The sequence below is a fragment of the Xylocopa sonorina genome, chromosome 12 (genome assembly GCF_050948175.1).
Source record: "Xylocopa sonorina isolate GNS202 chromosome 12, iyXylSono1_principal, whole genome shotgun sequence".
Classification (NCBI taxonomy): domain Eukaryota; kingdom Metazoa; phylum Arthropoda; class Insecta; order Hymenoptera; family Apidae; genus Xylocopa; species Xylocopa sonorina.
This window is the reverse complement of record NC_135204.1, coordinates 7,662,696-7,677,002: the sequence shown is the minus strand read 5'-3', so window position 1 is coordinate 7,677,002 and position 14,307 is coordinate 7,662,696. Positions and strand designations below refer to the sequence as shown.

The 14,307-nt window shown below is 46.5% G+C and overlaps 1 protein-coding gene across 2 annotated transcripts in view; it reads right to left on the bottom strand.

The window, feature by feature from the left end:
- Positions 1-3,849: 3,849 nt before the first annotated feature.
- Positions 3,850-14,307, bottom strand: part of LOC143429849 (uncharacterized) — a 31,169-nt gene continuing 20,711 nt past the window's right edge. Inside the window, exons 1-3 of one of the 2 annotated variants that reach the window (XM_076905664.1) lie at positions 11,343-11,528; positions 5,190-6,730; positions 3,850-4,363 (exon numbers count right to left, since the gene is read on the bottom strand). In XM_076905664.1, the coding sequence (XP_076761779.1) occupies positions 4,030-4,363; positions 5,190-6,634 (1,779 nt within the window). In that variant the 5' untranslated portion in view covers positions 6,635-6,730; positions 11,343-11,528 and the 3' untranslated portion in view covers positions 3,850-4,029. Of the gene's footprint in view, positions 4,364-5,189; positions 6,731-11,342; positions 11,529-14,307 lie in introns of those variants that run through there. The other variant, XM_076905663.1, reaches the window with a different exon arrangement.

The following is a 14,307-nucleotide window of genomic DNA, read 5'->3' as shown; positions in this document are numbered from 1 at the left end:
GGAACTAACATAAAACACACAGGCGTGTTTCGTCCGAGACGGTCGTTCCAAATTTATCCCACCTATGCCATCGTCGAAACTTCGTTCCGAGGTTCGTAACGTTACGAGCGATCCATCCGCTATCGCGCCTGGCAGAAACGCCTTGAAAAGAAATTTTATTGCCCCCATAAAACGGCAAATCATTAGGAAGAGACTTAGCAGAGTTCTTCTAGGATCCATAAACACGCGTACACTAATTAAAAACGAATCTATAAGCAAAAGAAATCACTCTTCTGCTAGTTACGAACGCATGGATCTATTCCTGAAGATCTATCATTCTAAACAATTGTTCAATCACTATTTAAGTACAGAAGTTACGTTCTTTTAATTGTATTTAGACGTTGTTATAATTTCTGTTTCCACATAGATGTTTCATCGTTTTTCTGGTGAAAATCGTCTATGTTTAGCATTGAATTGTAACATGAAATATCGTCGCGTGTCGTTGAAATGATGTTAATCGCATGATTTAAATTCTTTGGATATCAGGTTGGCAGTAGACCCTCGGAAAGTTAGTCCGCGATTAGTCTATTCCTATCTGTTTTGTCGGTGTATGGTTCTTTTTCTCTGAATCTCTATAAAAGGCATTTAAGTATTAATTCGAGTAATTAGAGTCAAGGTACAAGACAGAGCAATCGTGTCATTTATTTAGAAATCGCAATCTATTATATATTTCATATTATTCTACATTATTTCAAAGCGAATTAATTAAATTTTCATAAAAGTCATCTATCAGATGCGTGGCGCCATCTCTGTGAAAAACGCTCAAACTGGTCGCTCAGCATTATCGACTCAACAGTGAACTACTCTGCGTCTGGTGGCGCCATCTCTCGGGAAAGTTTCGAAGCTCTAGTTCCTGCAAATTCCAACAGATGGCGCCACTAGTCGTCAAGAGTTCACTTCGCCATCGATAACGCTGTGCGACCAGTTTGAGCACTTTTCACAGAGATGGCAGCACATGTACTCGAAGTTTAATTTATTTCACAATTAATTGAAATACTTTTTCATATAATTATATATTATATTACGTAGAATTCTTTGCCAGTATTATGCGTTAGCTTCATTCAAATGAAATTTCATTTAATCATCGATTATTAACGAATAGCCTCTCGATGAAGGGTAGAACTCGACGGAACAAGGCACAGAAACCCAAGTCCTCCTTTACATCTAGTTTATTATTATCCCAACCGACTCTTTCCGTGTATTTACATAAAAGACGAGAGGTCGATCGTGGAGACTGAGCCGAGGGACGCGTTCCACTCGCGTCCTAACGATTTTAGGCACTTCGATCTGCTCGGATTTCGCTATTCCCGCTGGAACAATCACCCGAGAAGTAATAAATCGGAGACAAGAAGTCACCGCTGGGGACGTTCTCGGAGAACCACCGCGAAATCGAGCGCAATTCATTCATCCTTCGAAACAGAAATATCATCGTTCAGTCTGTTCGTTGCGATCGTACACCGATTACACGCCACTGTGTCTATGCCTGCGTGTACGTGAGCATAAATATCCCTCGAGGGAACTAGTTCGACTGACAAATCTGTCATACGCGTACGCGTAACGTTAATACAATTACGTATATAACAATAATAATGATAGCGATACATAGTTTACAAGTTAGTTTTATGGTGCAACGTCAATCGCGCTCTCACCGAACGGCACAAAAAGAAGTGACGAGAGGAAACGATCGTGTCGCGATAGAAAGCGATCGAGGTTCACCATGCGAAAAGTAGTAGAGGAACCGAGCCAGGCGATCGCTGGCTCGCGTTAACAGGGAAACGCGCTCGAGAAGAAAGCATTCAGCCGTTCCGCGGACGTACGCGCGCCGTTTCGTTCCTGTACAAAGAACTGTGCAGCCTTGTCACTATCCAAAATATCACAAATGTTTGCTTCCTTTCCTTCTTTCCTTTAAATTACACGCTCGTTCGTTAAATATTCCGAATACGTGACTCTACTTGGTAAGACGAGAGGGCGATATTGGAAGAAATTCCTCTTTGGAAGACGGCACGATTACGCAAGACGAGGGACGCTCGATACAGGCACGAGGGGAAACGTTGAGAGCGTCGCGTAACGTCCCCGAGAAGCGTCCGCAACCGGGGACGATTTATTTCGTGCCGTCCACCGTTTACGTGACCGAACTTTAACAGGCGAGGGGGCTTTCGTCGCGTCCCTGGTGAAACGCGCGAGCGATGACGCTCTTCGGATCGAATTACGATCGTTAGGTTTACCGTGAACTCGAGTTACAGCGTCGATCGTGAACGGGAGACGGTATTCGAACCGAGATACTTGACAATTTCTGTGTAACACACTTTTTAGAGACTCTGAACAAGAGTACTCGATGGAAGACGATCTCGAGTTGAGGATCGATGCTGTTTCACGCGTTCTGATTCGCATCTTGCAAGCATAATCGGCTTTCTTTCGAGTAAATTGATGAGGGAACTCGCTAAGGACCCCTTCGCGCGATTACTTCCGGCTCGACGCCAGGAAACGGATGGAAGAAATAAGAGGAAACGAGGGAAACGTGGTTCTAGACTCGAGGAGGATAATAGTCTTAATACTAACGTAACGTCGCGCGGCTCTGTTGAACGGTCTATCGACACGCCTTATCCACGCTAGAAATGCATCTTCCTGTTACGTAACCGATCGAGAAAGCAAAGAAACGTAACGATATCCTGTATTCATCCACCGAGCGATTATTTACGTTTTTCTTCTCGACGAGAAGTAATTGAACAGCTTTTCCTTCTCGCGGATCGAGTTTAAGCTCGATGGATCCGTACAGGATGCGTTTGGATTATTTGAAACGGAATAACAGAATGGCTAGTTTAAGGTACGACGAAGGAATGCGACGAAGCTTTAGCACGAGTCGTTGGAAAGATAAGAGCAACGATATCCATGAGTCTCTGCCAATTTTCGTTGTTCAAATCAATTGATTACAAGATGACACTGAATGGAATTAAAAGTGGCAGAGACTTGACGATTCTCGCTTAGGATCGTTCGTTCCTCTTCAATTTTCTGTTCTTACTTTTCTTTTTTTTCTTCAATTCAAAGTGTATTTTAAAGATGCCAGCACTGGTTGCTCCAGTGCAACTCGATACGCTTTCAATTTTCGAATTATTCGCTGTGCTTGTCCTTGAAAGAGTCTAGAAAATTTCAGTTCTCCTCGCGAGCAAGGTTTCCTCGATTAATAGACATTCAAGCGATCGAATATTTCGATTTTTGATCAGTGGAACGAGTTTCAGCCGGCTCGAATTTCAAGCACCCGAGCTGCGACTCTAATCGCCGCTGTTTCGATTGCGTTCGACGATATTCGATCTTGGGGAGGCAAAAACTGCCTCCGTTGCTAGTATAATAATGGTCAACTGGAGAACCGCTGACTCTGCGACCATACTGAAGGTCGTCCCGCGGTAATTCCGCTTGAATTTCAATTCCGCGATTACTTTTTCCTCCTCCAGTGTCACAGATCGGATGATCGTTCGCGCTTATCCTTACCCAGCCCGATTACCCGCTAATCGTTGTCATCGTTTCGCCAGAATTACCACAGCCTTTATCAACTTCGAACAGGTCGGTGGAAACGAACGGACGCCTCGGTTCGAGCACGCTTCGATACTCCAATTCGTTGAATAAAGAACCTCGACACCTCTGTAAATAATAAATCGAGGTGAAAAACGCGATATAAAAGTCCAAGCTCTAAGTTAGCTCCATTAGAAAGCTTTCAATTTCAACAAGATTCCAGCGTTCGTTCAATTCTCAATTCCAATAAGATTAGTCGATAATCGGAACCGTATAGTCGCGTTGAAATTCTAGGCAGAACGAGAACTCTTCGTTCGTCCGAGCAAACGCGTTTCCAACGACCGTTCGAGCGGCAAACTTCGCGCACGACGGGCCATCGTGGTGGAAGTCGATGGAAAGAGGAACGAGACGAGCGAAGGGACCGGTTTCAAGCTTCGTCGTCGATAGCACGCGATTGAACAGACTCAGAGACGTCTGATAGGGCTAGCTTGGTCCAAAAAAACCGAGGGTTTCCAACGTCCTGGTGACCCTTTCGACTAGTCGGTCCTTGTACCGCCATATCGTGGTGTCCAACACGCTGTTCTCCCTGTACTCGACGCAGGTCTTCTTCAACGACTTGACGCAATCGGCACGATAGTGCTGCAGCTGGGCGTCCTCCGTCTCTATGGGATAACTGGTGCATCCGGCGCCCAGACAGGCCAGCGGGAAGTGATTGTGCAAGGTGACCACCCTCTCCGGATTGTGGAAGCACTTGATGTATTGATTGGGCTTGGTGAAGTTCTTCGAACGGTAGACGTGCTGCAGCATGTGCATGTATCTGTGAACATGCGCGCGACTTTGAGGAAATTTGCTATTTTCTCGCTGGACTGGTTTGCGTTACGTCTTGGGGATTTCAAGTTCTTTTAATATACAATTATTTAGATTTTATCGGAAATAATTATTGCAGTTTCACTACGGATATGTTAAGATATCCTTAAATCAGTATAATAGTCCGATTTATAGAGAAAGTTCGCGAAAAATAGCTCGACACGAGTGTGTCAATATTCAAATTTCGAATTTACCTATTACGTTACGATTTTAGTTTTCACTACCACAGCGTTCGGGGCGAGTTACGAAATCGCTTTCGATAGTCGTCATTTATATTAAAAACAGGAGTCCGCCGCTTGGTTACGTTGAAATTTGCCAATACGTTTAATGATACAGACGGAATGGCAAGAGGGATATCTTGGGTGCAATTTATCCGCGTTTCGAAACAGGCAACGTGAAGAATACCGTCATTATTGATACTATCTAATGCTATCATTGCGCACAACCTAAATTCCGCAATCCGACTTAATTAACAGCTAAGGCTAACAGCGCAGATGCAACTCCACGTTAATTAGTACAATCATCAGCGAAGGAAGCGGAGTCCTTTCTAAAAGCATCCGACGCGATTCTCCTGTCATGAAAATCTCAGAAACTAGAAAATGAGCAGAGAACAAAATTGCAATAATTATTCAACTCTTCCTCACGGTGTCGTTCATCTTCTCGAGATAAAACATCTAAAAAAAAGACAGTGGTATCTCTAAATCCTGAGCATGAATACGTCTCTCTATAAACTTCTCTAATCATCAACACGAAGAATATTCCAAATCGATACCCACTTTGGTATATCCTTGAAGTATCCATGCGAGTGCAGCAGATCGTCCAAGAAGTACACGTTCCTCACATTGTACGATGCTCTGGTCTCGTTCCTAATCTTGAACGCCTTCTTCAGGACCCTCTTCATCAGGTCCTGCCACGTGCCGTCCTTGACAGGCATGATCACTTCGTCGACGTCTAACAGAGCGATGTACTCGTACTCGTACATGTGCTTGTACAGGCAGTCGTTGTACGGGATCAGCTCGTTCTGCCTCTTGTGGTTGGTCTTCTTGGTCAAGTACATGTGCTGAAAGGCGGGCACGTTGGGCTGCCCGCCAGGCAGAGTCAGTGGCGTCACGTGTACCTTGCCCAGCGACTGATAATAGTCCAGAACCTTGGTGACGTTCGGATGAACCTGGAGCTGATAGAAGAAGATCTTGTCCGCGCCTAGCAACGTGATCAACTCGATCCACTCGACCAATCTGACGGACAGATCTTCATGGAGAAAGTCCAACCCCTTCACGCAAACCGCGAAGTCCTTCTTGTGCTCAGGCTTATTGTATATCACTCTGAGGTTATTGCTGGGGGTGTCGCAGGGTTTCTCCACCATTGACACCGAGGCTGGTGGCCCCTTCAACCAATGAGACTGAGGAATTTTACAGGCGATCACGTAAGGCTGATAAATACCCTGTTTGTAGTTACCCCATTTCGGGTACCAGATGTACTTGTACTCGAGGGTCTCGACCACTTTCGGCTCCCTTTCTCCGTCGTACCACAATTGACAGTGGGTCTTCACGGTGGGCTCGATCCTGTCGATCATCCCAACGATCCTGATGGCTGGTCCAATTCTGGAGAGCTTGCGACGGTCGTAAAACGCGCCGAACAGTTGGAAGGTGCCATTGCTCGTCCTCATCGTTTGCCAGTATACGTTATTGAACTCTATATCGTAGATAGAGGGATATTTGAGGCTGGAACAGCTGTCGTTGCCCTTGGCCTTGCTCTGGCCACCGGAGTACTTGCTGGTCTTGCTCCAATAAGCCAGAGGCAGGCTGGGTAGCCTCTGTTCTATCTCCTGGATCAGTTCCTCCTCCGTTTTCGCTGGCCTTTTGTCCAACAGCGGCTCCAACTCCAACGGGTTCTTCGTGGGAGTGTTCGACATGGTGGTCAACGTTGTCAGGAGGCTCGAGCCACCGGAATTGGAGAAACTCGAGTCCGCTGAGGACCTCTGCAAGAGGTACCTGGAGAGGCCAAGGCTGGACGAGCCACGGTTGTTCATTATCTCTCGTCTACGATAGACGTCCTCGATCAGCATCTCGCTGCTGGACTCCTCGGCGGTCGGCGACTCCCTGAAGCTGTTCTCCACGTGGCGGAACTGCACCGCCGCGATCATCACCAGGCCCCAGGCGAAGACGAAGACCAGGGCACGCCTGGCGCATCTGGACCCACCGCCGCTGCAGTTCTGCAACATCTTCTTACTGCCTCGCGAGACTAGCTGCGTATCGATCGGGACACGCTGGCTACGTAGCCCCGGCTCCACTCACGCGGATGTTGTACAGCGCTGCGTCTGGAAGGGAACCAATTTTTGCAGTCGTCAGAAAATAGAACAGTTTCCCGCCGTTTCGAAACAATTACGACGTTAATCGAAATTGAATTCTCGGCGCCAAAGAGGAAATACTCCGTCCAACACGATTTCTCCTTACTGGAGATCATACATTGGGTTCAAGGTCGTTTTAACACATTTCAATACATTTTTATGGAACGATATGTAGTCTTTGTTATACAAATCGAGCTCAATGTTCGTAATCCTGCACGCAGCAATTTATATCAGCCCGCCATCTGTTCAGAAGGAGTATGGTAATAACAGGAAGTGTTTTTTCCGACGGTTGACGCAACTTAGAAGGCTCGAGTATCGTAATCGTGCGCTTGCTTCCGGCGAGCGAGGAATAAAAAAGGAAATGGGGATTCCCTTCGAAGGCGATGTTTATTCGACGACTCAGCGAAGCAGAGGTTGCAATCTCCGGCTAATTACACTTCCATCGAGGGATACCCTCGCCCCTGTACGCCGCCAGGATGCTACACGAGCTTGGTTTATTACTTATCAAGCGAAGATCGCCCATCGAGAACATTACCATCAGCTAAATGGCCAGAGGTTATCTTGGACGAGGTCTCCGTCGTGTTTCGCGCGGTCGCGGACCCCAGCTGGGATTATCCTTGACCTTTCCCAGCCCTGAATGGCAACGGCTTCCCGTTTTATCATTTCTTTTCTCCACCGTTTCCCTGGAGCCGCGTGGAAAGTGAAAAACGACCGGTTCGCGGATAAGGGGAGCAGAACGGACGGTGGAAAGCTTATCTGGAACGAGCCGGCCGTGTCAAGGTATCGCGAAACGATACTGGGACTTGTTACGGTAGCTTTCACGCCCCACCAACTAGACTTTTATTGGTCTGTTTATTTATAAACCGGGCGGAGAAGTGGCCGAGTATGACAGGAATGACGAAAGACAGGGTGCCATTGTTTAAAGAAGAAAAGTCAATGACTCATGCCCAGCGAACTCCGCGCAACTGCCCACGGTATGACGGTAATTGGGCAGAAAATTCCATCGCGATGGGCCCACCTATTATTCGGTCCCTCCTCTGTTACACTTTTCCTTAGACTCTACTAACGCGACAATTCAAACCTGTAGCTTGTTTGTTTAATCTGATTATAATGAGATCTCAGATAATAAGCTGATCAGAAATTGCCAAAAAATTTCGTTTCAATGCCTGGAACTCTACGCCAGCGGTTCTGAAACTGTGGTCCATGGACACCTGAGGGTTGTTGCTTGAGGCTTGGGTCCTAGGACTACATAAGCGTAAGAAACCTTGCTCTACACCGTACACCAAACTCCACTCGCTTGGTATGCATCGTTCCTACTCTTCAGTCACATAACGGACAGACAAATCTAGCATTCCAATAACCTAGTCTACCCTAGTCGTTGTAGATCTCCGTGGAACGAGACGTGTGACCAACCGAAGATACAAGCGGAAACGAAACGAAAGAGTGCAACGGAGGAGAACCAGTCGACACGTTTAACTGTACAGCGATAGAGGGACTGGTAGCGGTCTCAGATCGATTATGATCGGGAAAGGACCTCACGGCTGGCCGAATCGTCGCGATCCGGCCGTGCCAGAGAAAACACCGAGACGCATGGTCTCTGGGATACGTGAAACCGGTTATGCTGATGGCAAACTGTTTTTCACCTTTTGCACCTCCTTCTACCTGGCCGTCGCTCCGCGGCGCGCGCGGACACGCCGATGTTCTTTGCTCTAACCTCTGGATGTACAGCGGCCGCAAAAAGTTTCGCGAGTGTTCTCCAATAGAGCCGCTCTTTCTCAGCCGGGCGACGAATCAGACGGCTCGTCTTTGAGTCAACTTTTAATTGGTATTTTATTACCAAACAGTACGAAGCTACTCTTGCGGCTCAAGGGTTACGGACGTGACCTACCTTACCAGTAGCGCAGGGTTAACGATGCTCGACTTTTAACTGCTGAAGTATTCCATTGGAATAATCGATTCTACGTGGATTTAACGATAGTGCGATCGTCTGAAACATAATAATTCCTGCTCGAAACGGAAAAATGGAATACTTGAAGCAGCAAAGCGTCGCTAACGGAACAGAGACCGAGGTGGCGTGAAAAAGCTTTGTCCTTCTCGGGCCACTGGGTTCAGAAACGCAAGTCGACGAGGCGTTTCGATGGACAAGATATCGCGTGCAAGGGAAAGTGTCACGATCCGTCTTGCACACGCAGATCTCTCAATAAGTATATCGCGCTTGCAATCGCGTACGAAATGCCTGGAATTTCATCGCCAGGCAAGTTCGTAAATCAGAATAAAAGCCCAATGAAAGTCTATAAAGGTTGGGGAATCTCGTGTTCGACTCACTGATCTTCTCCGCGACACGGGTCAAGGTTATTAAAGACCATCGTTCGCAATTGAAAAGACCATCGAAGAGTGTACGGCGCGGTTTAAATATAAACGCGTGTGAACGTCCAATGTTTTCGACGTTCCACGCTGAAAACGTGTCTGTCCGCCGGCACATGGCCGGCAGGCAAGTGTGCCGTTCCGAAATGTTGCAGTGACCATACTCAAGAGAAACTGGATCCACGGGTCGTAAATTGAATTCGTCAAGATCACTGGCTGGGCGTGTCGTGACATGGGTTCACGATAACTGGTCAACCTTTATTGGGGCCAAAAGATTGGAGCTCTACACAGCTGTACCTTACGCAATCGCAACGAATTTGAAAAACCAGTAGATTTATTCACTCTCCACAACGAAACAAATTTCGCACATACGTGCGACGCAAATAAGTCGAAAAAACTTGACCACTGCCTTTAAAAATATCTACGGTTGTTAAATGTCGCGTACCAAGCATTCTCTCTTCAAATAATACATGCCGCTAGAACGCGAATTATCTCTGCCAGCATAGAAACCGTTCTAGCATGCACGGAACAAAGTGCCAACTTTTCTCCGGCAGTAAAAAACGAAAGAAAGGGAAAAGGAGATCGCTATCGATGGTATGAAAAAAAGCATCAAGGCTTGGGCAGGCGGTAACGACAGACAAAAGCCGTACGTATCTCTGGTCAGTGCAAGGAGCACGTGAGACGCTCCATTAGGTGGGCCCAACGAGCAAAGGGTTTGACATAACCGGGTTGACTGTCGTTCCACGTAACCGGCTGTGTTTCTCGCTGGCAGCTGTGCGTGCACACGCACACGAAACACGGAACTTTCATCGTGTTGAAAGAGCCTAGACACGCGTGACGCGTCCGCGTACACGTGAACAAACGATCACGCGAAACGATACCATCGTCGATGGTATCATTGTTCGCGAGGATCGACGAAGAAGGATCCGCGCAGCCTGAGTGAAATCGCCTCCGGTTCCCTCCTCTCCTCTCAATTTTGTTCTTTTTTCTTTTTTCCGTTCTACCCCTACTACGAGCGTCGCACAATTAGGGTTAATTAGCACGCGTAAGCGAGAAATCGCAATTGGAGCAGACACGCACAACAACAGTATCCAGTCAGCTCTCTCGTCTCGACTTTCCATACGGCTAGCTTTGTCTGCGCGGCAATATTCGCTTTGTCTCGCGTCGAACGGTAGCGCCTCTTTGACGGGGCGCATTGTACCAGCTCGAACTTACGACCGTGTATATTTTAGTGTATATCGACTGGTATATTTGAGTGGCTGATTGCCCTGTTGTTTTACAGATAAATCGATCCCTTTTTCGAGGAGTTTTACGAAGCCAAGTTTGTCTGACGATTGTTTTTGAAGCTTGAGGCTTTTGTAGAACTTTACTGGTCCGTCTCCATCATTATCGCGTTAAATGCACCGGCCTGTTCAGCAGTCTTATCGATGGGTCCACTAGCAGACCCAGTAGGACGCGTTCTTTCATGCTTTTTCTTCTTTCTCTCTCTCTCTTTTCTCTTCCGTCGCACACGCGAGTGCGTTTAGGTTTAAAAATAGACACGGTGGAAAAAAAGTGGAATTCTTGATGTTCGAAATGTTCTTGAACGAGATACGCGAAAATTCGTGGGCTAATCTTAGCGTGGTGAACGAGCTGGGTGTGCGTTGAGAGAAATCGAAAGTAACGTTCTAATTTAGTAATTCTCTGGGTCGGATAATGAATCATAGTGACGTATTCGTGGCAATTTGCGTATTGCCGCAATACAGTGACAAGGTTAAGAGGTTCTGAAGAAACAACCCTGTTCGAGATAGTGCGCGCAACGCGTTCCACCATTCTTTCAATAAATCGCGAACAAGAGTTCGCAATATCGACAGAGAAACATCGATCAGTATGCAAATAATATCTTTCCAATTTTGTATTCCATTATCGACACTGCGTTCGCGAAAAAACTACTTAATTCGATCGTGATTGGTACATTAAATTGTACATTAAACCCAAAGATTAACTCGTCGCTGGAAATACTTAAAATCGGTATACAAGGATACCATTTAATAACAACCATCATATAAATACAAACTAAACGAAACTCTATGGAAACCAGCTTCTCGTTTAGATATTCGAAGCGCATTTTTAGGATGCAAAATAGAATACAAATTTAAGACCAAAGAGTACTCCAAAGTTAATGAGATAGGAAAGAAACGAAGGAAGGGAGGAATGAATGCAAGCTTATTCAACTCACGAGAGAGGGACGAGTCGTCCGTGACGGTAGACGGTCGAAACCACCACGAATTAGCTCCATTCAATCGCCATCGCGCAGCCTGGCCCCCGACGCATCTCGTTCCTTCCGTTTTTCCACCGCGAACGAGCTCGCGAGTACGTCAGCTATATCGTCGAGCATCCCACACCGGATTCCACCATCCTCCGCCGCAGCTGTAACCGTCTGTCTCCGCGAACGGTGAAATTCGGTTACGCGGCTCAGCTCAGCGAATTACGAAATCGTCAAGGATGAGCAGGGAAGGTGGACACGTAGTAGTAGTAGTAGTAGTAGTCGTCTCTCGAACCGGATGCAGAACTTTCTTCTCGCTCGACTATCTGTGCCAGGTAGCCTGGCCTTGGAACCGCAGCCTCGGCGATTTTTTCTTCTTCCCCAATTCCGTCGTCGATCTTCTCTCCTCGACTTTTCCACCTCCTCCTCGGATAACCCTCGCGCGATCTCTGCTCGTTGGAACGCGAACGCCTCGCGGCTGCGATCCTTGGATCACGACCCGGTGCACGGTGTCCGGACGCTCTTCAACGTGGGAGTGGATCGTGATTCTCATGTAGGATTGAACGCGACAGAGATTGATGTAGATTTGAACGTGCTACGAAAGATCGTTACTGTCGTTGGGTGTGCAAGCCTCGCGGTACCTCGCAATAGGGATCCCTGCTACACCAGAGTAATCCTTTGAACAGTCTTGAGAGAAGCCAGTCAACGATCTTGGACACTTTTTCGTTACTTTCACACGAGACTTTCTCAGAGTCCCTGTCCAAGTGCTCCACGAACAGCTTAACTACTTCACGGTTACTCGAAACCCCACGGTCTATCGTCTGACCTAAATCAACTCCAAAAGACTCTTATCGATAATTTAGAAAATCTGAAACACCCTAAACCTGAATCCCACAGTCTATCGTACCACTCAACCCAAAAAGGAACTCTGTTATCCTACTTAATGATGTTTGAATCGATCAATTTTCTGATACCAACGTTGAGAACACAAATGAGCAGAGTTTGGGAACGAGTCGGACCTGTTGCACCACAGTTGTTGGACACACTGGACACTTGGCGATGGAATGAACGCGTCGATACGCGGGGACAGTCTGATGCAGGACCGCGTTGGTGTTTCTTTGTTAGGCCTGGCAAAGACCGTGTAAAATGGGGTTGATCGGCGACGCGAAGTGTGGAAACGGGACGGAGACACGCGTTGCAACGAGCGTACCGCGACTAACTGCCGACAGACGCCGGACGAAGTCTTTGAATAGGGGCCGTTCGAGGGTCGTCGGGCGAGATCGGTGGGGAAACGTGAACGGAGGGAACGAGGCGGTCGACTTACCGTGGTCCATGGGAAGGGAGATGCCCGCGGGACCCCATGGACATTGGGAACAGATGGGTATATACGGGGTGAGTCACCTCCAGTTGCTGTGGAGGAAAGAAAAACCGGGGTGAGACGCGACTTTGGACCGCGTTTCTTACTCCTTCGAACGGGTTAGTCCATATTTTTTTAACGACCCGCACGGAGAATGGATTCTTCTATCGATTTATAACTGTTTCTTTATTATTTTAAGATTGAAGCACGAACGAACAATTAAAAAAGTCGTACTGAAGGGAAATGAAGAGATGATGGATAAATAAACGCGTTCTGCTATAAATGTAAATAAGTTTTTAAGTGAATTGATAAAAATTCTTTATTTGGAACGTTAACATTTCGCGATAGTGTAATCGTTGAAAAAAGTTGATCGATTAACGAGAATTTCACGAGCTATCGCCTGTACGTGACAAAGAAGAAATTTTTCTTCCTCGCCATTAATCTGGACGGGTAATAAGCACGAGCCAGAGGTACATATTACGCGTTGCAATAATAATTGGAGACACAGGCTGGTGCAAACGGTGCAAAAAGTGTATTATACGAAAAGAAGCATGAAGGTAATGCATCCTCTTGAAAAGTTCCATCAACGTCATCGCTCGAACGACACGTACAATTTAATGCCACTTAATACATTTGACAGCTATATATTCATACGTTATATCAATTCAATTAAAATCAATATTGCGAATTGATCGAGAAAAAATCCCGTCTTATAATCATTTCACGAGCAACGTTATCGCTTAACAGCCAAATACCATCAGGATTAAGATATGTAAATGCGGTTGTTAACTGAGACTAGACAAATTCTTTTCGAATAAATTCCTCGTAGCAAAACAACTTACTTCATCATCATATATCTGTCGAATATGATTGATAAAATTCGCGCGAGCCAATTCTCGCGGAGGTTCCATTATTTCTGTAGAATTTTCTGTAGAAATAGTTGGAAAAGCTTCTCGAACTATCGCGGGAGAGAATAGAAAAGGAACGTTCCTCGCGACGACTGGATGGAATGTCGCCATCTTCGTGGTACTAATAAAACCAGAATGCAAACAGCTTCGAAGGATAACTCGGAACGATTAATCGACGCTGATAACGGTGGGTACCGTTCGAGCGGCCGATACATCCTTAGACGGGGATAATTAATATTAATAACGCCGGTTTTCTTCGGATAGAGGCGAAACGAGCGCCAGCCGAGAGAATGGAGACGGACGGAGGTGAACAGTTAGGAGGAAATAGTAACGGGTGTTTGGCAAGGAGGAATCTACGAAATAAAGTTTATCTCGATTCTCGCGTTGCCGCGTTCCAACGATCGTTCGAGCCTCGATAGGATTAATTGTCCGTTCCAGTGGCTGCAATTGTTGCTCGTCTTTTTCTTTTCCGCGAACAAACCATCGGCATCGCCGGCTAACGAGTGCATTGTTGCAAGTATTAAATATATTCCTGGAATTCTTCGTCGGACACGGTCGTAATCGTAAAATGGTAAACTTCTAACGCGGCTCCTCAGAACTGTACGATAGTCGATGACGAACATTGTATAGAAAAAAAAGAAGAAAGACGATCGTAAAATTTTTCTCACGAACC